At 56.1% G+C, this 23115-nt stretch overlaps 6 protein-coding genes across 6 annotated transcripts; 5 read left to right on the top strand and 1 right to left on the bottom strand.

Annotated features, from left to right (window-relative positions):
• Positions 1–230: 230 nt before the first annotated feature.
• On the top strand, positions 231–1741 carry DCS_02757 (uncharacterized protein; the record flags this gene model as incomplete). The annotated part of the gene is made up of 4 exons (XM_040800083.1): positions 231–270; positions 320–331; positions 370–1089; positions 1140–1741. 4 exons carry the CDS (start codon positions 231–233, stop codon positions 1739–1741), a joined length of 1374 nt encoding a protein of 457 aa, XP_040660966.1.
• An 848-nt stretch (positions 1742–2589) lies between these two features.
• On the bottom strand, positions 2590–4606 carry DCS_02756 (Spindle-body formation-associated protein; the record flags this gene model as incomplete). Its single annotated transcript, XM_040800082.1, has 2 exons — positions 2590–4481; positions 4552–4606. The coding sequence occupies 2 exons, from the start codon at positions 4604–4606 to the stop codon at positions 2590–2592; spliced, it is 1947 nt and encodes a 648-aa protein (XP_040660965.1).
• A 1405-nt stretch (positions 4607–6011) lies between these two features.
• Positions 6012–11143, top strand: DCS_02755 (uncharacterized protein; the record flags this gene model as incomplete). The annotated part of the gene is made up of 6 exons (XM_040800081.1): positions 6012–6221; positions 6290–8416; positions 8477–8815; positions 8865–9867; positions 9916–10343; positions 10403–11143. The coding sequence occupies 6 exons, from the start codon at positions 6012–6014 to the stop codon at positions 11141–11143; spliced, it is 4848 nt and encodes a 1615-aa protein (XP_040660964.1).
• Positions 11144–12710: 1567 nt separating this feature from the next.
• DCS_02754 (putative ubiquitin-conjugating enzyme CDC34) lies at positions 12711–13555 on the top strand (the record flags this gene model as incomplete). The annotated part of the gene is made up of 3 exons (XM_040800080.1): positions 12711–12776; positions 12838–12921; positions 13022–13555. 3 exons carry the CDS (start codon positions 12711–12713, stop codon positions 13553–13555), a joined length of 684 nt encoding a protein of 227 aa, XP_040660963.1.
• Positions 13556–14897: 1342 nt separating this feature from the next.
• DCS_02753 (ubiquitin interaction domain-containing protein) lies at positions 14898–17890 on the top strand (the record flags this gene model as incomplete). Its single annotated transcript, XM_040800079.1, has 6 exons — positions 14898–14963; positions 15073–15129; positions 15188–15479; positions 15543–16868; positions 16925–17187; positions 17249–17890. The coding sequence occupies 6 exons, from the start codon at positions 14898–14900 to the stop codon at positions 17888–17890; spliced, it is 2646 nt and encodes an 881-aa protein (XP_040660962.1).
• A 1511-nt stretch (positions 17891–19401) lies between these two features.
• On the top strand, positions 19402–20741 carry DCS_02752 (psi protein; the record flags this gene model as incomplete). Its single annotated transcript, XM_040800078.1, has 3 exons — positions 19402–19481; positions 19635–20388; positions 20448–20741. 3 exons carry the CDS (start codon positions 19402–19404, stop codon positions 20739–20741), a joined length of 1128 nt encoding a protein of 375 aa, XP_040660961.1.
• Between the last annotated feature and the right edge of the window lie 2374 nt (positions 20742–23115).

Here is a 23115-nt window from a genome sequence, read left to right as displayed (position 1 = left end):
TGTGCAATGTGCTGGTCTGAGTTCACACCGTCCAGAGCGACCGCCGCCAGCTTGATATTCCGCAGGAGGTGGGGGATCTGGCAGAATAGACCCGTCGTGGGGTTGGCTTGTGCTAGAGCAAGTCTCACCGCCTACCGTCTTTGACAGCCGTTAATAAGTCCGATCTACTGTTACGGAGGTACCCCGTACTGCAAGCAAGTACTTGTACTTACTGTACAGGTACATAGTACATGTACATGTACAGTAATACGTACGGACTATCCGTACTAGGTACCTTGCTCGAACTTTCGGACTAGTTTTACTATTACCTGACCTGTAGTTGCAAGTACAAGTAAGTAATAACTTGGTCTCGTATTTTTAACCTTGCAGAGGTCACCAGCGAGCGACCAACAATCCGATATCCTCCATCCCCATCGCATTCTCAACGACCGCCATCGCTCGACCGCCGCCTCCTCCTCCTCCTCCTCCTCCTCCTCCTGCCAAGAGGCATGGCCGACGTCGAGGAACAGACGGCCACGCCGTTCGTCGAGCAAGGCGGCGAAGATATGGCTCTGACGACGACAGACACGGACGTCGCCGCGCCGACGGAGAAGAAGACAGTCAAGAAGATCATAAGGAAGAAGAAGCGACCGGCCCGAGTGCAAGTCGATGCCGATGCCCTCACGTCAGAGCCCCCCCCGCAGACCGGCACCATCTTCAACATCTGGTACAACAAGTGGTCCGGCGGCGACCGCGAATCCTACCAGCAGACAAAGTCCAAGGGTCGCTGTATCGTCTCGACAGACAGTGGCTTCACAAAGGCAGACAGCATCCACGGGAGTTATTTCTGCCTGCGGTTTGCCAGGGGCCTCTGCCCGAATGGCCGGGACTGCACCGCCCTCCATCGGTTGCCGGGCATGTATGACCACTTCAGTCCCAACGTCGACTGCTTCGGGCGCGAGAAGTTTTCCGATTACAGAGATGACATGGGTGGTGTCGGCAGCTTCATGAGGCAAAACAGGACCATCTACGTCGGGCGGATACATGTGACGGACGACATCGAGGAGATTGTGGCACGCCACTTTGCGGAATGGGGCCAAATCGAGCGCGGTGAGTGATCCGGTCACGCGACGTCACCGGCAGCGACTAACAAAAGGCAGTTCGCGTCCTCAACTCGAGAGGTGTTGGCTTCATCACATACACCAACGAGGCGAACGCACAGTTTGCGAGAGAAGCCATGGCCCACCAGTCCCTCGACCACGACGAGGTTCTGAATGTCCGTTGGGCGACGGCCGACCCCAACCCCATGGCACAGGCGCGCGAAGCTCGGAGGATAGAGGAGCAAGCTGCTGAGGCCATTCGGAGGGCACTGCCCGCCGAGTTCGTGGCCGAGATCGAGGGCAAAGACCCCGAGGCAAGGAAGCGAAGGAAGATCGAAAGCAATTACGGCCTGGAGGGATACGAGGCGCCCGACGAAGTCCACTTCGCTCGCGGCGCTAATGCCGTGAACCCTCTCGGACGACAGACGAACGAAGTCGAGTATCAAGAGCCGTTGATGATCGGAGATGGACAGGCACCTGCCGCCGAGAGCGAGCATGCACATGCGCACATGGAGACGCCCCCAGAACAACCGGCTGGCATCTTTTCTGGAATCACGTTAGCAGCGTTGAGCAGGGCCAAGGTCTCGGTGATGTCGAAGCCCAAGTCGGAAGCAGCGGCAGGTCCGTTGGTTGCCTATGATAGCGACAGTGAGGACGAATAAGGGTGGTCATCGGAAGCTTGTACAACACCACAATGATGCCAGATGAAATTAGAAGCCCGGCTGCATCCTGTTCAGATTGGTGAGAGGATTCTTGAGAATAACAGTCCATGCCTTCCAATCACACAACCAGTGCCACCGCGGTTCTGGTGATTTTTTTTTTTCACATGCGTATTGCCGCCTCTCACAGAATCGACGACAGTCTCGATTGCTTTCGCGTCGGCAGCATCCCATTTTTGCCTCCGCATGACCGTGACCCAACCTCATCAAGATGTATGCCATCCGCCGCAGCTCCCCACATTCTACAGGCGCTGTTTCCGGACACGCGCCTTAAGCCGAAGGGTGGGATGTGCTGCAGGAAGCGTCCGGTTACACAATAGCAGCTGGAATCGCGTCGCATCATTTCGGTGTCCGGATGTCTTGAAGGGACGCCGGCGAGACCGGTGCCGGATGATTGGCGGCGAGGAGGCGATCGTAAACGGCTTATATCTCAACCTGGTTCGACACTTGGAAGGTGCCCATTCTACCGTCGATATGTTTGGGGACTGCGGGCAAAGGGATGGCTATGAATAGTTGGAGGGATGGCGGGAGGGAGTTGCTCCGCAGTTATCTGCCCCGTGATTGCGGTAGGGTAGTGTTCCTTCAAGTCATTTTGCAACGCTTATGCTTCACTTCGCAGTTACCATGCCACCCGATACGCGGGGTTATATTCAAGAACTTGATTGTGACAGTGTATACAACCCTCCAAAGTAAAGAGATACGAGATAAAATACAAAATTCCGTCATGTTAGTCCTGAACACCGTGCTGCAGAAAAACATTGGAGCTGTGCTGCGCTGCGCTGCGGCACAGCTTAAGCCCATGGCAGCATGTTCTCTTTGTCGTAGGCCTTGCGTCTCTGCGATCGCTTCTTCTCCGCCATGCTCTTCTCGATGCGCGCGAGAGCGGCCGCCCGTCTTTCCGTCGAGATGGTCCTGCCCTTGGACCTGTTGCCTAGTCCGGAGCTGCTGCCGGTCTTGTCACCAGCCCTGTTGTGGTCCGGCCCGCCGAGACGTTCGAAGCGGTTCTGCAAAAGATCGACTTCGTCGGCTCTGCCGGATGTCTCTCGTCCGACATCGCGTGACAGTACACTCGACGATTCTGGCGGTTTTGTGACCGATGCGCGCTTGGACCTTGGGGGCGCCGGTGTTGCACCCCCGTTGCGGATGCGCTTCTCCAGCGCTTCGCCAAGATACGCCCTGTTTCTTGGTGACCTCGGCACGAACGGTCGCCACTTAGGCTGTCCAAGACTTGGCCGCTCTGCTAGGGCATTTCCACTGCCTTGTGTTGTCGCTGTCTCAACGGTATGCCGTGGAAGTTGAGTCTTCGTTGCCGCCTCGTTATCGGCCGACTCATGCTTCCGTCGAGAGTACTCTGCACCGCGGTGCATTTTGGCCACCCAATCTGTGCCGGCCTCGGGGCTCCCGTCATGATTCGGCTGCCAGCTGCTGCGCTGAAGCGTTTCCGCTCCGGTAGCTTTCAGAGCTTTGACCTCCTGTTTCAGGCTTGCGATTTTCGTGTAAGCTCGCTCAAGCACGGCTTTAGTATCTGCTTGGTGCGCCTCGTTTTCTTGGCTCACGGCCTCAAAGGCAACCTTTAGCTTTCGCAACTCCTCGTCCTTCTTCTTAGATTCTTCCATTGCCTGCTCGAGCTGAGCGCGCAGCTCGCGAGCTCTCGGTCCCGCGGATTCTCGATTGCGGTGAGCATCTTTGCTCGACCGGGCCTCGGCGACCTTGAGTTGGACCTTTAACGACGCGACCTCCTGACGAAGCGAGTCGACTTCTCTGAGCTGACTTCGGGCTCGACGAAGCTCACGTTGTGTCTCGACCAGCGTCTTCTGCGTCATCGGAGAGGCCGTTTCCTGTCGTTTCTGTCGTCCACTGTCGGCGCTGTCCTCCTTCTGGCGGAGGAGCGCCTCCCAGTTTGCTTCCAACTCCTGCACACGGTGCCTGTACTGGGCTGCCAGGGAGGTCTGCTTGGCGAGTTTCATGAGCAAGGCAGTTGGTTCGTCGTCGTGCGATTGGCCATGTTTGGAAACGATGTGTGATGCATTTTCCGCAATCTTCCGCTCCATCTTAATGACCTTTTGCTGTTCATCCCTGAGCTTCTCGGCGAGATGGATTGCTTCGGAATCCTTTTGCTGTGCATAAGATTTCGCAAGTTGCTTATACTTGAGCAATTTCTCCATTTCTGCCTTGGCCTCTTGGTGGTATTTTTCAAACTCCCCCTTCCAGTAGCGACCCGACTGCGAGTGAGGTTCGTTCAAGTCCAAAGTGATGTCGTTTGTACAGTAGTCGTCCTCGGCCTCCTCCCATTCGTCGTCTGACACTTCGGCCGGCTTCCTTGCAGTTTCAGCCTTTCCTTTTCGTCTGGAATTCTCCAGAGCCTCCGTAAGCAGCGACTGTCGGTTGCTGCCGGCCTTGTCGTTCTTGGCCGTGCTTTTACTGGTCGCTGGGAGGTCACGGCCAAACGAGACACGTTTTCGTCGAGAGGTGCCCGTACCAGGGGTGAGTAGGATTCCAGCCGGCTTGGAAGGTGTGCTGGAGCTCGGGTCCGAAGCCATGGATGCTTTTCTTGTTGCCATATTGCCTTGCGGTTGTCGAGTCTCGTCCGTCGATGGCGCGGGGGTGCCGAACAGGGCACTTTTGAAGGCGCGAGCAGCAAAAACGGGAGCGGGAGTGTCCGGCTGATCTAGCAGCGTCGTTTCTGCGATGGGACGAAGAGTTGTTAGTTTGTCAACGTGCGGTTGCCGGCCAACATGATCGGTGGCTCTGACCTCCAGCATCCGCCGTTGGCGCGTTCTCGCCGCGTTTCAGCATCCAACCGAGCATTGTTACTCGGAAATAAAACACGTCTCAGAAGGGGCAAATTTGGATATATATCTCAAGGCCGACGACTGTGGGCACCCGGACCAAGGCGCGGCGCGGTGGCGCACGTTGCGGTTGCGCGAGTTTAAGCGATGTTGGCGATGATTTGTTTACTTTACTTCTGTTGCGGAACACGCTTTAGCTGTGCCTCGGGAGAGGTTCTGTTCTGATGGCGCCCTAGCTAGCTCACTATTGGTCAGTGGGGGATAAATTGGTTCACAGAGGTCAGCAGCTTGTACGAAGTACGGAGTACAGAGTACAACACCCGCAAGTACTCTGTACTTACAATGCAATTGTTTCCTCGAACCAGGTACCCAGTCGTCATTGGTGATGGAGACATCTCCCTTCCTGATATCTACTTAATGAAACTGAATGAAAATAATCGCACGGCTAAGGAGTATCTCCGCCACCAGAAACGGATCAAGTAAATCAGAGGCAGAGTCGTAGTCTTGTCAGGCCACAGCTGGTAGCCTGCCTTGAGACCCGACACAGGCTACAGTAGCACCAAGCTACCTACATACTGTACGTACTGTACTAGAGGTGTACTTAATAAGGGCACCGTACTTACGTTGCGCTGTAAGTAAGTAATACTCGCATGGACAATAGTACCTATTAGTACGTGCTCCTACTTACATTAATTCTTTGGTGTACTCCGTACAAGTGCCTTCTTGTAGTTGTACATCTACTGACCTCCTGTTAGGTACGCCGGCCGTATAATACATTACAGTACAATATTGGCAACACTGCACACTGTCCGGAGTACTTCATTATGCTGGTAGTGCTACTTGTACACCCACTGCTAGGTGTGTTCAAAGGCACCACACCGCGATCAATGTGAGAAAGCCTCTCACTGTTCCGAAATTATTGCATTGCTAGTAAAATCCTTACTCTTCACGCTGCAGATCTACGGCAAGTGCTAGAATGGCACAATTCTCCGTCATCGGCCGCCCCCTCGCACGGTATTCTTGTACATGGTGACATTGAGCCAAGCGCGTTACAGTGCGTATTGCGATGGATGGCACTACTAGCACCTTGCCGTAGCTTGATGTCACAGCGATTCATCCACCGTCACACTCCCCCCAAACCGTTGTGCAGGCCCTGCCGACCTCACCACCAGGCCTTGCCACGATGGCTTGGCTTGCCGACGGCTCCTGCGTCAACCAACGAAACTCCATCATGGACATTCATCGAGCTACCCCGCCAAAATAATTCAGCCTAACGTCTTCGAGAGTGCATTCACTGCCCATTCACGTCCCTACTTCTGCAACCACCATCACTCTATGAATGACGTACCGAACTCCTTAAACTATGGCTTCCATCACGTAAGGCGTTGCCGTTTTGGCAAACCCTTACTCGGACTCGCGCAATCATGGCGTGGCAAGCATCCGGGCCAAGGAAGAAGCCGCTCCCCTCAGGCCACAAACAAGATGACTCGAGCTTTCCGGGGCTCAAGCCGGCGGCGGCGGACACGACAACCAAGATTGAATACGAGGAGCTCCAGCAGAATGAGCTGCTGGCTCTCGAAGCTATATACGGTGAAGACTTTGTGAAACATGGCGATGCCCAGAGTGCCTGGAAGGTATGCGAACTCGTCGCCACCAAGCCATGCCGTCGCTCTGTCTTGTACGACATCCTAACCGATGCCAGAAAACTGAACCGGCGTTTGACATTCACATCAGGGCGTCGACTGATGAGGATTTCGAGGCAACTATTGGCTTTGTCATGACGGCCACCTATCCCAAGACGCCACCTCTTCTCACCATCCGCGGCCTCGGCGGCCTCCGCGAGGCCACTCAGTTCAAGATCCAGAAGTTCATCACGACGCAGCCAAAGGTCTTTGCCAAGGACGAGCAAGAAATGATCGATAAGATCGTAGAAGGCGTGAGAGATATTTTGGAAGATGCGGCCCAGGCGAAAGCCACTGGGAAGCACATGCCATCTCTCGAGGAGGAGCGCGAGACCCACGAGGCAAGCCTGGCAAAGCTTGTGCAGGAGCAAAAGGAGCTCGATGAGCGACGAAAGCAAGAAGAAACGAAAGAAGAGGAGAGGGTCATGTCGCAGATGCTCCAGAAACAGCTTGACCGCCAGAGACAGAAGGCAAAAGAGTCCAGGCTTAGCCGTCGTCCTAATGTCTCCGACCCCGGCCGCACCACCCAGGATAGCATGGAGCGAATCGAGTTTGACCAGTTCTGCGACTCCACCGACAGGGACGGCAACGCCATCTCCTTCCGCTCCGTCGCCGGGAAATGTGACGCCCGTCGGGGGCAAGTCTCCATCGTCTACTCGGTACGCCCAGTGCTCGCCAACGGACTCAGCAACCAGACGCTGGCATTAAAGGAGGCCATTGTGAGGTCGACCGGCAAGGACCCCAACGACTTCAAGAAGCAGCTGCAATCTCTGGAGACGCGACTTCAGCATCTCAAGACGACCAAACACATCCATCATCGCCATCTCGTCGACATCATAGGCTTCAAAGTCCAGAGCGGATCGCCGGACGATCCAGATGCGTCAAACACGTGGACGTTGAGAATATTGTCTCCGCTGGCGGAGAAAGGCTCTCTGGAAGAGCTGTTGGAGCTAGCCGGACATCTCGATATCAGCAAAGTGCGGTCGTGGACAAAGGATCTTCTGGATGCGCTAAACTTCTTGCATAACAAGAACATCGTGCACCAAGACATTCATCCTCGAAATATTCTCCTCTTCCGCGAGTCCACGGGCGAGATCGTGCCCAAGATCGCCGATGCATCGTATCAACGGGAGATACACAACGCGAGCTCTCAGAAGACCGATCTTCCTGCCCTCAACTCGCCCAGATCAGCCTATTGGCTCCCGCCGGAGATTGCCGCCGTGCCTAAGCCGCAGTACACATACAAGACGGACATTTGGGACTTTGGCGTCGTGTTCGTCCAGATGATTTTTCGCCTCGACGTTCTCCAAACGTACTCGTCGCCCAAGAAATTGATGGAGTCGCTTTCGCTTTCTCAGTCGCTACAGGAACTCGTGAGCAGGTTCTTCAAAGAGGATAAGCAGAAGCGCCCCCGAGCCTTTGAGCTGGGAGCCAGCGAATTTCTCGCCACGGATGCACCCATCGTGCTCGAGGGCACCTCGGACTTCCTCACGGCTGCGCCGCCCTCGGCTTCGCTGCAGGCGTTCCCCATGAGAATGAGGCGGGAATCTATGAACCGAACCGCCGCGATATCCCGATACGCCGAAGATTTCGTGGAAGAAGCCCGCCTAGGGAAGGGAGGTTTTGGGGAGGTCGTCAAGGCACGGGGCAAGCTCGACGGGCAGACGTATGCCATCAAGAAGATCACGCAACGATCGCAAGCTAGCCTCACTGAGATTCTGAAAGAAGTCCGCCTACTTTCCCAGCTGAGTCATCCCTCCGTTGTGCGTTATTACAACACCTGGATCGAGGAAGTGGAAGACTTGGCAGACACCGATGGAGAGACCTCGACGGACGAATACACCGAGGATTCCCGGTACTCGGGCTCAGCTGGTATAGATGTTCAGTTCACCACGAGCACCGGCGGACTGGATTTCATGTCTTCAAACGCAAATGTCGAGTTTGGATACGATGATGACGAGAGCGATGCCATCGAGTCAGAGGAAGAGTCCGACGTCGAGTCCGATGATGACGACGAAAGTTCGATTCTGGGAGACGCGACGGGGCATGCCTTGGCCTCCGGAAAGGCTCTGCAGCGACAAAGTGCCCGGTTCAGGAGACAGTTCCGGACGATCCTTTACATCTCCATGGAATATTGCGAAAAACGGGTACGTCTTCCATGCCGATCCCGCCGCCTAACCTCGGTCCATGGGTGCTGACTGCGGTAGACCCTACGAGATCTCATCTCGCGTCAGCTGTACAAGAACACGCCCGAAATCTGGCGTCTCTTCAGGGAGATTCTGGAAGGCCTGGCCCACATCCATGCACACAGTATTGTTCACCGCGATCTCAAGCCAGAAAACATTTTCATCCGTAGCGGCGTTGACGGCGTCGACAATGTCAAGATTGGAGATTTCGGCTTGGCAACGAGCGGCCAGTTTTTGATCGACAGGGTCGCCACCCACGGTCTTGAAACAGATGATATGACGAGGAGCATTGGCACTGCGTACTATTCGGCACCGGAGGTGAGGTCTGCCTCAAGCGGCATGTACAGTACCAAGGTCGATGTAAGTGGTGGTGGCTTTGCGGCTCATTCATCTGCTCACACACATTTAGATGTACTCCCTGGGAATCATCTTCTTCGAGATGTGCTATGAGCCCATGCTGGGCATGCAAAAGGCCGATGTCATCGGCAAGCTTCGGCAGCCCAAACCAGTGCTGCCTCCCGATTTCAAGCCTGAAGAGAAGGTGCAGACCGACATCGTGCTGTCTCTCGTTAATCACAACCCAAAGGAGCGACCGCCAGCTGCCGACTTGCTGAAGGGCGATATGCTGCCGGTTGATATGGAAAGCGAGGTGAACAGGCGGATTGTATCTGTGCTGACTGACCCGAGCTCCCCCTATTATCGAAAAGTTCTCCGCACCTTGTTTTCTCGGCCCGTAGAGCCAGCCAAGGACTACGCCTGGGACATGTTTGCGACGACGAACCCGAACCCGGCTGAGCTGCTGAACCAGGGCGTCGTGAAGAGTACGCTAACCTCCATCTTCATGCGTCACGGGGCCTTGGAGATGCCGCGCAGCCTGATATACCCCAGGTCTGCGCATTACGGAGACAACGTCGTGCAGCTTCTCGATACCAACGGCACGGTGCTTCAACTACCATACGACTTGACCATGGGGCACGCCCGCATGATGGCCAAACAAAAGAACCCCTTGACCATACAGAAAACGTTTACCTTTGGCAGCGTATTTAGAGACAGGCACGACACCGGACAGCCTCACATGTTTGGTGAAGTGGACTTTGACATCGTCACTCGCGACGCCTTGGACCTAGCCCTGAAGGAGGCAGAAGTCCTGAAGGTACTGGACGAGATCGTGCTGGCATTCCCATCGCTATACTCTGGCCAGATGTGTTTCCATGTCGGCCACTCAGATCTGTTGCAGCTCATATTTGAGCATTGCGGGATCTCCCAGGCCTGCAGGAGACCCGCGGCAGACGTGCTGAGCAAGCTGAACATTCACAATCATACGTGGGAGAAGATCAGGATGGAACTGCGATCTCCTACGGTGGGCGTCACCGCCACGAGTGTCGAGGAGCTTGCTCGGTTTGACTTTCGAGGTACGTAACCTACCGAGTATTGGAACAAGGTCGATTGACAGGCCGCAGACTCTCCGAACAAGGCATTCGCGAAACTCGACAAGCTGTTCGAAGGCACCGACATGTACCAACGAGCCTCGCCAACGATAGCGCACATCAAAGAGGTTGTGGAATACACCAAGCGCTTCCACGTGTCGACCAAGGTGTATGTCAACCCATTAAACAGTCTCAAGGAAAGCTTTTTCGTCGGGGGCATCTTGTTCTCCTGCCTCTACGACAAGAAGACAGGCAAGGACGTGTTTGCAGCTGGCGGTCGTTATGATCATTTGATCAAAGAACAACGACCCGAAACCGGGGGGCGCGTGGAGGAGAGGCATTCCGTCGGGTTCAGCCTGGCGTGGGAAAGACTTGCCAGGATTCCCAAAACGAGAGGCAAATCGTTCCTCAAGAAGGCTGACGAGGATGCCCGGCCACACAACGTCCTCTCCGGTCAGCGAGTAAGTCGTCCGCGACCTGCTGCGGCCAGCTCTAATCTAACCATATGGCCACTGACTAGTGCGATATTCTCGTGGCGAGCTTTGACAGGTCGCTGCTCAGATCCACGGGACTCGAAATCCTTCAAATGCTTTGGTCCCACGACGTACGCGCCGAGCTCGCCAAGGACGCTCGATCGCCCGAAGACTTGCTCTCCCAAAACAGGGACGAGACGTACTCGTGGATCGTCATCATCAAGCAGGATTCCATGCTGAAAATCAAGTCGATGGGAGAGCACGACGTCCCCTACGTCGACCTACCGATGACGCACTTGATGGCGTGGCTGCGACCGCATCTCCATCTCCGCGACCGGGAATCGAAGGGGTCGAAGGCTTCGACGAAGATGAGAGGTAGCGCATCACAGGCGGAGGCGGCCACATCCGTTGCCGAGCGCGACCATGGGCAGGAGGTCAAGGTGTTGGTCGCACAAACGCGGAGCAAGAAGTTCAACCGACGAACAGTGGTCGAGCAGGCGCAAGTCAGCGCTTCCAGGCTGGTGCAGTCCTTCCTGGACGGGCCCATCCTGGCCGTCGAGACGACGGACCAAGTGATGGATCTCATCCGACAGACGGCCATCACGGACCAAGACAGCTGGCGCAAGGCCGAGAATGCAGTGACAACGACGGAGAAGAAGTATCTGCGGGAGCTACACGACCAGCTCAGCACCTGGCGGCTCGCGTTTGAGCGCAGTAACGGAACGAGACACGCGTTCATTTACAATTTCCGGACGGGGACGTGCCTGTACTACGATCTGGGCGACTAGTAATGTGATGGCGATGGCACTAGGAGGCAAATCGAAGCACGCTGTTGGTTAATCATTCCCATGCTTCATAATATGTGCGTACCGGCGGCCCAGGTGTTTTGCCATTTAATCCGTCGTTGCTCTTGGAAGTCTGAGCAGTGAAACGCAGCTGATGGGTTGGGGCTCGAACTTTTCGGCGCCATGTACGAAGCATTACCAGTGCCCAGGAATGAAGGGGGTTAGGCATGTTAGTGCTTGAACTCTGAAGAGAAGCACCGACGGGGAGCACGAATGCGTCGGTCGCGGAGACTCTGTTTGGCGCATCCTTGGGGTTTTGGAGAGGGGAACCCTTGGTGATGCGTGACGTGGAGCGAATGACAGCGTAATCACCTACTAGGAATGTATGGTGGTGCATGCACGCTCTACACCTAGTGTCATAAGTACATGTGGCCGTCATGACTTGACGGTTGGGTACTAATTAGCCTCCTAACCTAGCATACGGTACAAGTACTTACCGGTACTTAGGGTACGAAGGAGAGCGTCCTGTTATATTACAGCACAGGTAATATAATATGCCTGTACAGTTCCAGTATGTGTGCTACGGTGGGCGGATTAGCACTTGGTACTCCGTACCTACGTACCTACCTAAGGTACTCCGTACCTACCTCCTGAATCTTCATGCTTGGGGACCACCTGTATAAGTACTAAAGTATTACTGTAAGTACGTACTAAGTTGTACTGTACAGTAAGTAGTTGTACTGTGCAGTAAGTAAGTGTACTGTACAGTAAGTGTTTCTCCGTATCCTAAGAGGGTTGGTAGGCATGAGTCAAGTACATAAGTCCATTACGGAGTACTCCGTAGTGGCTAGTGTTACCGTACTGTCCTGTACAGTACATATTACTACTCCGCACTCCGTACCATGTACTTACTTGTACTCGTATTTAGTGATTAGTTGTATTTCGTGCTAGGGGTGGTTGGCCGAAGGGGGCGGACAAATAGAACGGAATTCTTCGTACTACATTAACGATTATATGTGCAAGTATTCTTGTCATCCACCCACTTCAACAGCCGCGAGGCCCCGGAAAGTCAGTCACAGTCACCTGCGACAGAGGACTGACAGAGGTGGGGTCCCCTGCTGATGCCGTCACCTCGTGCCGTGCACTGTGCAGCCCCTGCCGCCTTGCAGGCACCACGCCGACGAGCCCGACCTCGCTCGACTAGCAAACACCCTGTCAGTCCTGCATGTTTGCTCGCACTCGTACGCCATACTCTATACTCGGTTCGTGCATGCTCTCTTATGTTCTGCGCTCCCGCCACCCGACTCCTCCTCACCGACTTCTACTATTGCCTCCCGGTATTCGCGTTCCCTTCCCTCGACCCCTTCTCCTTGACAGGATCCCTCGACGAGGCGGCGCGATCCGTCACCATTAGCCTGGGCTCCTCCCCGTCTCTGCCATCAGATCGACGTCGAGCGCGCCCTTGTTCAAAACATCTCGCCTCTACCACGACCGTTTCCATCGCCGCCTCGACTCGACGGATACTGTTGCCCGCCTCCTGGGGTCTGGCAAATCTACCTACGGCGTCACGATGGCACAAAAGCGGCTCTTGCAGGAGTGGCTAGCCCTCGACAAGGAGAAATGGGTACACATCGAGGTAACGGCGACTGCTCCCCACACGAGGACGGTTCCGCTAACCGATGGGTCCCTGGCCACAGACGGATGAGTCGAACATCTTGCGATGGAAGCTGGGCCTCTGGGTCGTCAACCCGGATAGCGTTTGGCACGGAGCATATTTCCAGGTGAGTGCGCGCCTGACCCAGGAAGCCGGACCCAAGCAGGGTCGAGAATGCAGAAGGACCGGTCGATCGTTGACCCGTCCTATCCTGTCTCTCGCTTTAGGCCGACATGAAGTTCTCGCCCAACTATCCGTACCAACCGCCCCATTTCCGCTTCCTCACGAAGAACATATGCCACCCCAACGTCTACACCGACGGCAACTTGTGCATCTCCATCCTCCACAAACCCGGAGACGACGAGCACTCGGGCGAATCGGCCAGTGAGCGCTGGAACGTGCTCCACGGCGTCGAGTCCGTCCTTCGCTCCGTCCTTCTCCTGCTGGATGACCCCGAGATCAACTCGGCGGCCAACGTCGACGCCAGCGTCCTATACCGGGATTCGAGCAGCGAATACAACCGCAGGGCAAAGGCCTTGGTCGCCCAGTCGCTGCAAGATGTCCCGGATGGGGTCACCATGCCCACCCCGGCACAGCTGGCTGCCACCCCCCCGCCGAAGCAAGCCGACGACGACGACGCCGACTTTTGGATCCTGTCCGACGACGAGGAGGAAGACTTTGGCGGCAGCGACAGTGACGAGGACATGGGCGACTTTGAGGATGAGGATGATGACGAGATGGACGAGGAGCACAAGAGGTGAAGGCTCCGCCAGCCAACCGGCCCCATGCCCTGGAAATTTCCACCATGGTTCGCGCTTGTGATTGAGAGATATACACGACGACGAAACTGCATAGCGGGTTTACTTGTTGCGGCGTTGGAGGAGCCACCGCCCTGTTTATACTTTGTTTTATTTTGGGTTTCGCAGTCTTGTTGGGACGCTCTTTCATGGCTATCTTCATCGCAACCTGGCAAACAGCGGACAGCGGATGATCCTGATTTTATTTGGCTCTGCACCTTGATCGCAACCTTTGCAACGCGTACACATGGTGCGGCATGTTGCTTGGCTCGTGGTAGATTTGAACATGGCCGACGATTCGGCCAGCACAAGACGACACTGTGGGTGATGTCGTATCGCCCACCAGCCCTAGACAACCGAGTCGATGGTTCAAATTGGGAGAGCGGATGCTGGTCAATAATGATCGGTCGACGGTTTTCCCTTTGCTGCTGGCGGTGTCATTGACTGTAGGTAGGAGGGAGAGCGATGAAGGGCACCGTACAGTAGGTAGGCAGCATGACAACCAGTGTTGTGTACTGTATGGTAAGTACTCAAGTACTTAGGTACGGAGTTCCTCATACAAGGTACCTCTTGTTCGTTGGGAAGTGCTTATTTACACTGTACAGTACTCCGTACGGAGTAATTAATACGGCGGAATAATAATTAATACCGAGTACGTCACTGGACAAGTCGGCTCGCAGGTCCACAAGTAGGTACATGAACTACTTACATGAACGTTGCACCGTACTGTACCTAAGTAGTAGCTGCTACGGAGTATTACATACTTATGGGTTCTCCGTAAGTACTGAGTACTCCCTACTCCATACATTATTAGTACTACGCACTTGTAGTTGTACTTGCGCAAGTATACTTCGGTTTGCGCCGCAGGTGCGGAGTGCTTGCTGCCCTCCCAACGTGGACCGCTATCTTATCGCGTCCCGTCCATGTCACTGTCGCCATCACCTATCCAAACCATCCGCAAGACACTGGTGACATCAACTTACGCTTCTGCCCAGCCGTGCGCGGCTGATCAGCTACTGTGCCGTTGCCCCCAAGACGCGGCCCCGTGCTGTTGGCTTGCTCTTCTTGTCGCTGCGTCGACTTTGTTGTCCGTCGTGTTGGCCGACGTCTCCCGGCCTTCCTCGCGACCTTGCCTCTCCAGCACGAGGCACCGACGACCGAGGTTGTCCTTCTGCAGCCTCCGTAGAGCCTTCCAGAGCTCGCCGCATACGGATCCTTCGCGCGGATCGCGCAGATCGCGCCTCCCGCCGCTCCTGTCAAGTTCTCATGCAGGCGTCTCGCGAAGCTGGAAGCGCAACCCACGACGATGGCATCCACCGAGCCGTCCGAGGACGACGTCAGGCGAGTGCTCGAATTTGCGAGTCTTGACCATGTAAGAGATCGCAAAATGGTCATTCACGCGCTCAAGGTAGCCGAAGCCGTACCCTGCCCCCGTCGGGCTTCGAGTGGAAAGCCCAGCTGGCTGATGGGACTCGCCGCAGGATAACGGGGGAAACATCGAGTCCGTCGTCTCGCAGTTTTTCGACAATGCTGACAACGTACGGCGACACCCCCTCGACAGACGACATGCAGAATCACCAGCTAATAGTGAAGCAGTTTCGACAAAAATATTCGCAATTGTGGAACGAGGACATGTTCTCGGCAGACAGAGACGGTACCGATAACCACACCGGCATATGTGAGTGCTTCCCAAACGGCGTCCGCAGTCCGCGAGCTGACCTAGCAGCGTTTCACATCGAGTCCCTCGGCCAGAGTGATGTCATTGAAGGCATGAATTCGACCCACGAAAGCTACGGACCTGGCGCTCCTTCCCGTCCGCCGTCGAGATCGAACAATCGATCGCCGTCGGGAAAGGTGGTGGATTGGAATGTGGGAGAAGACGGTCCAGGTATGTGCCATCCTTCTCGCACGATGCAGAGCCGTGTTCTCACGCCCCGTATCCGCCGTGCAGCCAGGTCAAACTCTCGTTCTCGAGAAGACGAGGACATGCAGCGCGCCCTGCGAGAATCCGCGCAGGAGGCTGGCATCGCACTGCCCGACCAGGAACCCGACATGCTCCGGACCATGAACCCGATTTCGTCTTTCGGACCCGCAACCCGACACGAGTATGATCAGGACGTCTGGGCCATGGTCCCTACCGAAACCGATGCCTCCAAGGCTCCGGCGCCGGAAGACAGAAAGCGGCCGTCGGGCACACCCGCCTTCCTGGTCCAAGGGCACTGCTCTTCCGGAGAGCATCGCCTCGGAGGCCTCCTCACCATTCTGCACTGGATCCCTCTATCTCGGAACATCCTGCTGCAGACCGGCACGCCGGCGGCGTCGTACGGCTTCAACACCGAGTGGTGGAAAGGCCAGGAGATACTCCCCCCCCAAGTTCTCGCCCAGCTGCAAACTGGCGAGTTGAACTGGGCCGAGCGGCACGGCTCCGCCCCGAGCTGCGAAGAGGAAATCCACAGGCTCATGGCCTTTCTAGACTCGACCGAGCGCAGCTACGGTACCGTCAGCGTGCTCGCAGACTTGATTCCATCGTCGGACTTGGGTCCCGAAAGACAGTTTTATGAGCATATCATAGAGGCGGGTGGTGACCTGATGAAGCCCCTCACCCACGTCGTCACCCAAGCCCGCCTCTCCAGCCAACCAGACGATGAGGATGAGGACATGGATGCCACCTTTGGCTTGCTCGAGATTAAGGACATGGAAACGGGCGAAGATGACTCCGCCAGGACGTTGTACGAGACGCTGGATCGCATCATGTGGAGTGACGCTTTTGCTGTCGATGAGGATCAAGACCCGAAGATGGCCATGTTCAAGGAGATGGGTGAAGTTCTCCCTCTCAAGATCGGCGCCGACGCCGTCGGGCCGTCCCTCGAAATCCCGCTGGAATTTTATCCGGAAAGGTATCTGGAGAGTCGAATGTCGGAAGCCAGACGTATCCAGCAAGGTTTGCGGGACGCCATCATCGAGGTGGATGCCATCGCAAAAGCCAAGCGGAGGGTCACTGCCTGGAGGGAGGAGGATTGGGACCACCCATTCCGCAACGATGCCCTCGACATGATTACTACCCTATCTCTTCGCTGGACTCTCTACCAAGAGTACCTCGAGGGCCGTGGTCGATTTCGCGCCATGGAGGCGGCCGGCTTCAACAACGACAGATTTCCCGACTATCTATCGGCGCCTTCCGAACTGAACGAGGAGGAGCGTCGTGTTTCCGGCAACGTGCAGGAGGTGCTCCGGATGACTGCCCGGGAGTCCGAAAAGCTCGAGGCAAAATTGAAGGGTAAGCCGACGACCAGTCTTGCGACACGGTATCGTGCGGCGCTGACGCGGAGACAGGACTGACCGAGCGCTTGGAGCGAGTCAAGAGGAAGAAGCGCTTTCTCGGCAGCCTTCTCACCGAGCCCGACAAGCCAGGTCGTCCCGAGCCCATGAGATGCAAGAAGTACCTCCTCTGCGGCATCGCGACTCCGACGGACGTCATCTATCTTCGCCAGCGTTGCGTTTCAGACCTGATGGAGTGGGAGGAAGTGTCAGAACCCTCGGACCAGTGGTGGAGATTGGCATACGTGCCCAGGGATGAGCCCTCGGTGAAAACAGAGGTACGTGGTGGAGGCTGTGCCGTGCCCGCTGCGTCTTCATTCCGTTGCTTACATTCAACAGAAAATGGACGCAGACGCGATGCTGCAAGAGGTCTGGCAGGTGACCAAGACCCCCTTGCTCGTCTACGCCACGGAGAAGGCGCTCGAGGCTCCCAGGCTCCCCCTGACCGCGTCCTTGGAGCGCTTCGCTCGTGCGGAGAATAAGACGTTCCAGAATGAGCTGAACCGGGAAAAGGCGGAAGAAGCAGGTGACGTGCCAAGAAGCAGGCAGCCCGGCCCCATCTCTCCGTCGAAGCGCAAGCACCGAGCGGACAGCGTGGATTCGATGGATAGCAACAGAGCATCCATCGGGAGCGACGACCTGGTCGGCCATCCGCTGGACGAGGAGCACGGAATTTCGGCCTTGGAGATGGCGGACATGTCTGAGCCCTTGCTGGGCGACAAGGCCGAGGTCGACTTTGACGCCACCGACGAGCGGACGGCTACGTTACGAGCTACGTTCACGGAGAGCACGTCGGCCACGCTGACCCCGAGCACGCTGCCGGCCGAGGACGCGGACGGTCCTGTCGGCCAAGAGCTGGAACGGGAGTCAGAAATGCAAGAGCGATCTCGACCTCCCGTGATCGTGACGGCGCGGCCGCCGGGACGTGCTGTCCGAGGCGGGGACAAGGACGAGATGGACATGGACTTGCCCAGCCATTAAATCGCAAGGTGAGTGGAGCGCAGGAGCAACCATCCGACGTTGACGGACGGCAGCTTCTCCCCCTTGGTAGGGGGGAAGGTCATGGCCAACGAGACGTTTTTGCATATATATCGATCGATGAGACAGGCGGAGAGAGCAGTTTCTTGGCTGGTGATTCGGTGACGAAGCATCCGGTGGATAGAATGCACAGTCACCAGCATACGGCTAGTCTTGGCTTGGGGTCGGTACCATGCTATTGAGACAGCGAAATGAATAGCAACAAGGCGTCAGGATTTGGCGTGCCGAACGATCGATCCATTGCTAGTGCAAGCAATATGTTGTGCTGGGGTCGCCGCCACAGGCGTGGCGGAAAGGAAGAGGGGGCTTCGGCTGGATGCTGATGGAAGCTTCGAGAAGGTTCCCTGCCAGCTAGCTACCTTTGGTATGTGGGATCCGGTCCGGCGAACCGGAGCGAGCCCCTTGCAAACCGACCATGATTGAGGGGTGGCTGCTCGCAGAGTGTTGCTAGAAAAGCCTGAACTGTTCGCTCCTTGCATGCTGTTGGCAATAGCAAGGTGTTGCTCTACCGAGGCATGTTTGACGAAATGGAGCTGGAAGTGCGAGACATCTGTTGGTCGACCAGCGCTGTGTTGCCTACAGTACAGTACAGTATACAGTATACCTACAGTACTAACAGTACATAGGTAGGTACCTAGTACCTAGTAGGCAATACTGCAAGTATCTGTAGTGCAAGTGCAGTATCTGGAACCTAGCCTAATGTTCCTGTCGACACCTGTATTTGTACATGTACAACTAAATACTGTACTAGGCACATTTATCACTGGCACTACTCCTCCGAAGCAGCAGGCACCAACTTCGAGGTGCCTACGGAGTACTAGGTACTTACATGTACGAGCACAGCTACGGTGCCCCTACGCATGTGCCACGACTTCAATGGCGCTTACGAGTACAGTTAACGTGTTGTAAATTAGTACCTAGAATATTACTTATCTTCTCGTGCACTACGAAGAATGCAAGTACCTAGTAGGCACCTAGGTATGTAAATAAAAGTGTCAGTTCAACGGGTTCGCACAGGTGCGAGAACGGAGCACTTCGTACTTGTACATGCACCTGCATCCATGTACAAGTACTTGCTTAAGTAGGTACTCAGTTGACATGTACAGGTAATAATCTACTGTAACCCATTACCCGTTCGTTTGGTGGCCACGCCCCACTGCGCCCACCGTTGGGCCACTGGGCGGGACGGCAACGCCAACCAAGAGTCCCCCATCTTCGACGTCAATACTCCAACCCTCTCCATTCACCTCCTCGCTTCCTCTCCTTCCTGCATCACACCACGCCGCCGCGGCACGACGAAAATCACACTGCACGCACAGGACCGGAAAGAAACAAGTCTTCTTACTTTCCTGCTGCTTTTCCGCTCGTTCCTCTGCGTAGCATTCTAGCCCGCCATCAGCCCTTTTCTTTCTCCCCGCAGAATTGGGCTTGAGATCGGCGTTTAGTCGCTCACCATGGTCCGAGAAAGCAAGCTCTACGACACGCTCAACGTCAAACCGGAGGCCTCGCAAGATGAAATCAAGAAGGGTTACAGGTAACTTGGAGCTCCCATTTGCTCTCTCCGCCGCGCAGACCTGCGGCAGGGCACGGCCAGGCTGTCCGCCGAGCTGCGACCCAAAGCTTCTGCCCAGCCGGCGTAGCACCCCGATGGCAGTGGATGGCCGGATGCTAACAAAGTCTCGTGCAGGAAAGCGGCACTGAAATGGCACCCCGACAAGAACAAGGACAGTCCCAACGCCGCCGAGAAGTTCAAGGAGTGCTCTCAGGCGTACGAGATTCTTTCGGACCCGGAGAAGAGAAAGATCTACGACCAGTACGGCCTCGAGTTCCTGCTTCGCGGTGGCGCCGCCCCTCCACCTGACGCCGGTGCGGGCGGCAACCCTTACGGCGGCGCCGGAGGCATGCCGGGCGGCTTCGACTTTGGCGGCGGCGTCCCCGGTGCTGGAGGTGCGCGCACCTTCCACTTCAGCACAGGGAACGCTCCCGGCGGCGGCGGCGGCGGCTTCGCCTTCAACAACGCCGAAGACATTTTCTCCGAGTTCATGCGGCAGCAACAAGGCACCGGCGCCGGCGCCGGAGACGACGACTTCCCCAACATCTTCTCCTCCTTTGGCGGAGGCGCGGGTGGGCGTCCCGGCCGGACGAGGATGCGCACCTCCGGGGGGGGGTTCAACGATGCTCGGAAGCGCGATCCCACGCCGGAGATCACGACGGTCGAGCGGCCCCTCCCCCTCTCGCTCGAGGAACTGTTCAACGGCGTGACGAAGAAGATGAAGATCAAGCGCAAGACGTTTGACGAATCGGGGAAGCGGGTGCAGACGGACCAAATCTTGGAGGTTCCCATCAAGCCTGGTCTGAAGAAGGGATCGAAGATCAAGTTCAACGGCGTCGGCGACCAGGTCGAGGGCGGGCGCCAGGACTTGCATTTCATCGTGGAAGAGGTAGGCTGCCCTCGGACGTGACGCGCGTGGCGTGGTGCGATGCTGACGAGAGGCTGCAGAAAGAACACCCGCTCTTCAAGCGCGAGGATAACGACATCGTCCACACGGTGACGCTGGGCCTCAAGGAGTCCTTGACGGGATGGAATCGAACGGTGACGACGATCGAGGGTCGACAGATCCACCTCGACAAGGGAGGGCCGACGCAGCCTGGAAGCGAAGACCGGTACCCGGGGCTCGGTATGCCGATGACGAAGAAGCCCGGACAGCGAGGCGACTTTGTCATCAAGTACAAGGTCAACTTCCCGTCGAGCCTGACGCCGGCTCAGAAGCAGAAGCTGCGGGAGATTCTATAGTTCTCGGGCCTTCTCTCGCCAGTGCAAGCGAAGCGGCATGCGAGCGAGAAGATGCGCGGGCCGTGGGTCCGACGGAGGATGGACGGATGCGGCTGCCGCCGAGTGATGATGCCGACGATGAAGATGAATCGCCAAGGGAGTTGATTGATTGATACGGTGTACGGCGTCACGGTCTGCCTTTTGCGTCGAACGGGCACTTTTTTCGCCATGGCATACGACATGAGCATAGATGATGCGGGAGTAATTCAACGAGGGTTTGCCCGGCGAGTCCAGGGTGGCTGATGTGCTCGCAGCGCCGTTTCCCATGGCGTCGTGGCCGCAACGCAGACAGCGCAGATGATTTGACTGCTCGTTTCGATGGCGACGGGGCATTCACGCCGGGGCATTCACACCATGCACGCCATGCCGTGCACGTACACGGACATGCGCGAGGACCGTGGAACGCTCCACCGACATCGGCTCTCTCGATGCGAGCGGCGTGCCCTCGCGTAAGGTGACGGGAGGGCGGCGATCGATATTTGGGGAGGTAGGGAGCAGCCCGCAGGACGCTCTGCAGCTGACGCCGACGCTGACTACACGACCTGGGTTGTTACTGGCCAGGCAATGTGACGGACAGCGTCCCGTGTTCGGGCGCGTGTGCCCATCGCTTCACCGTGGCCGATGCAAGTACGGCGAACATGCTAGGTGTATTTTATACCGGCATTAGGGATGACGGTACGAGGCCGGTACTGGGCAATGCTATCGTAGTAGCGGTGCTCCGTAGAGTAGTAGGGAGTACCTGTAGTTGTGGTACGGAGCACGCACTGTAGCGCGATGCACGACGGAGCATCAACACGAGTGCAGCTGAAAAGCTGGTGCCGTTGCTAACCTTGTCCACTCGCACAAGGATGCCGTGCGTCTTCCCCAACGAGGGGGAAAGTTGAGCAGCAACTCTCTACCAAGGACAGGGGTGTAAATGAGAACTACAGCAGCGCGCCTGGAGCGTCGAGGTGACGAAAGGAGAACCATGGAATCAACGTTATGCACGAGACAATATGGGTATTACTGGGTCCTACTTGTGCTGTAGACTGCAAGTTGTAAAGCCAGGGGGTGCTTCAGGGTGTACAGTGCGCAGCACATATGGAGTACATGGCTCCGTACGGAGTACTTCGTACAGTGTTGCACAGCACCAGTTTGTGCTTCTTTGCATACGTAATTACGGAGTACTTACAGTGTACATCTTGCTGCGAGTGTAAGTACTGTCTGTAGTTGTACTCCGTACATGTACTTGGGGCTGATGGATGGAATACAGCAGGAATCGGAGTACCTAGCGTCGTAGTACTTCTGGTCTAGAATACCTAGTAATCACAGCATGTCCATGTACGGAGCAGGTGTACTCCGGAATTACTGTAATACTCCATGCTCGATACTTGTACCTACACCTACGTGTAAGTGTGCTTGTAATGATATACAAGTAATACTGGTAGGTGTAGTTGTAGGTGTAGTTGTAGGTGTAGTTGTAGGTGTAGTTGTAGGTGTAGTTATAGGTGTAGTTGTAGGTGTAGTTGTGGGTGTAGTTGTAGGTGTAGCTGTAGGTGTAGTTGTAGGTGTAGTTGTAGGTGTAGTTGTAGGTGTAGTTGTAGGTGTAGTTGTAGGTGTTGTAGGTGTTGTAGGTGTTGTAGGTGTACTCCGTACGAGTACAAGTACTGTAATGCCATGCTGGGCGGTTGGCGGGGCCACTGTCATGACGACAGCACCCCTCTTGGCCGAGGAGGGGTGGGGTGGGGACGCGGACGGGGAAGAATGGCGGTCAGCTCCCAGCCGGCGTGTCTCGGGCAGAGCCTCGGGCACGACGCCATGGAGAAATCAGTGGATGAATACGGAGGGGGCCGAACGGCCGGCCATGAGTTTTGAGGTATTTATCGCTGCTCGCGTACCACCACCGACCACTGGGTTTGGGCTACCTGCTGCTAGTCTTGTACCTGGACGATTATGTGATGGGTGGGATGACGACGGACAATGGGCGGCGCTTGCTGCGGGTGATTCATTCGTGTGCTGCATGCACGTATTGTTCGGTACTCCGTACGCCGTAATACAGCGATGGTAGGCCTACTTGGACATACTTGTACATACTTGTACGTACAAGCACTGTCAGCTGCTGCGCTCTCCACGGACTCGCTGTATCACTGCAAGTATTACTCCGCACGGTGCTGTAGTTTCGCTGCCGACTTGCTCTCTACTCCTCGCACTTGCCTCGCGCACACACGTGGTAATAAAACTCAAGGCCGGCAGGTGCAGGTGCGTTTCGGCCACAAGCCAAGCTCTTCCTTCCCGCTCGTCTACAGTACTCCTTCACACCCACACCGAGGAAGTCACGACGACGCGGGTGTCTCGT

This window comes from Drechmeria coniospora, chromosome 01 (assembly GCF_001625195.1).
Source record: "Drechmeria coniospora strain ARSEF 6962 chromosome 01, whole genome shotgun sequence".
Taxonomy (NCBI): domain Eukaryota; kingdom Fungi; phylum Ascomycota; class Sordariomycetes; order Hypocreales; family Ophiocordycipitaceae; genus Drechmeria; species Drechmeria coniospora.
The sequence above is the reverse complement of the archived record's forward strand: the minus strand, read 5'-3'. Positions and strand labels throughout refer to the sequence as shown.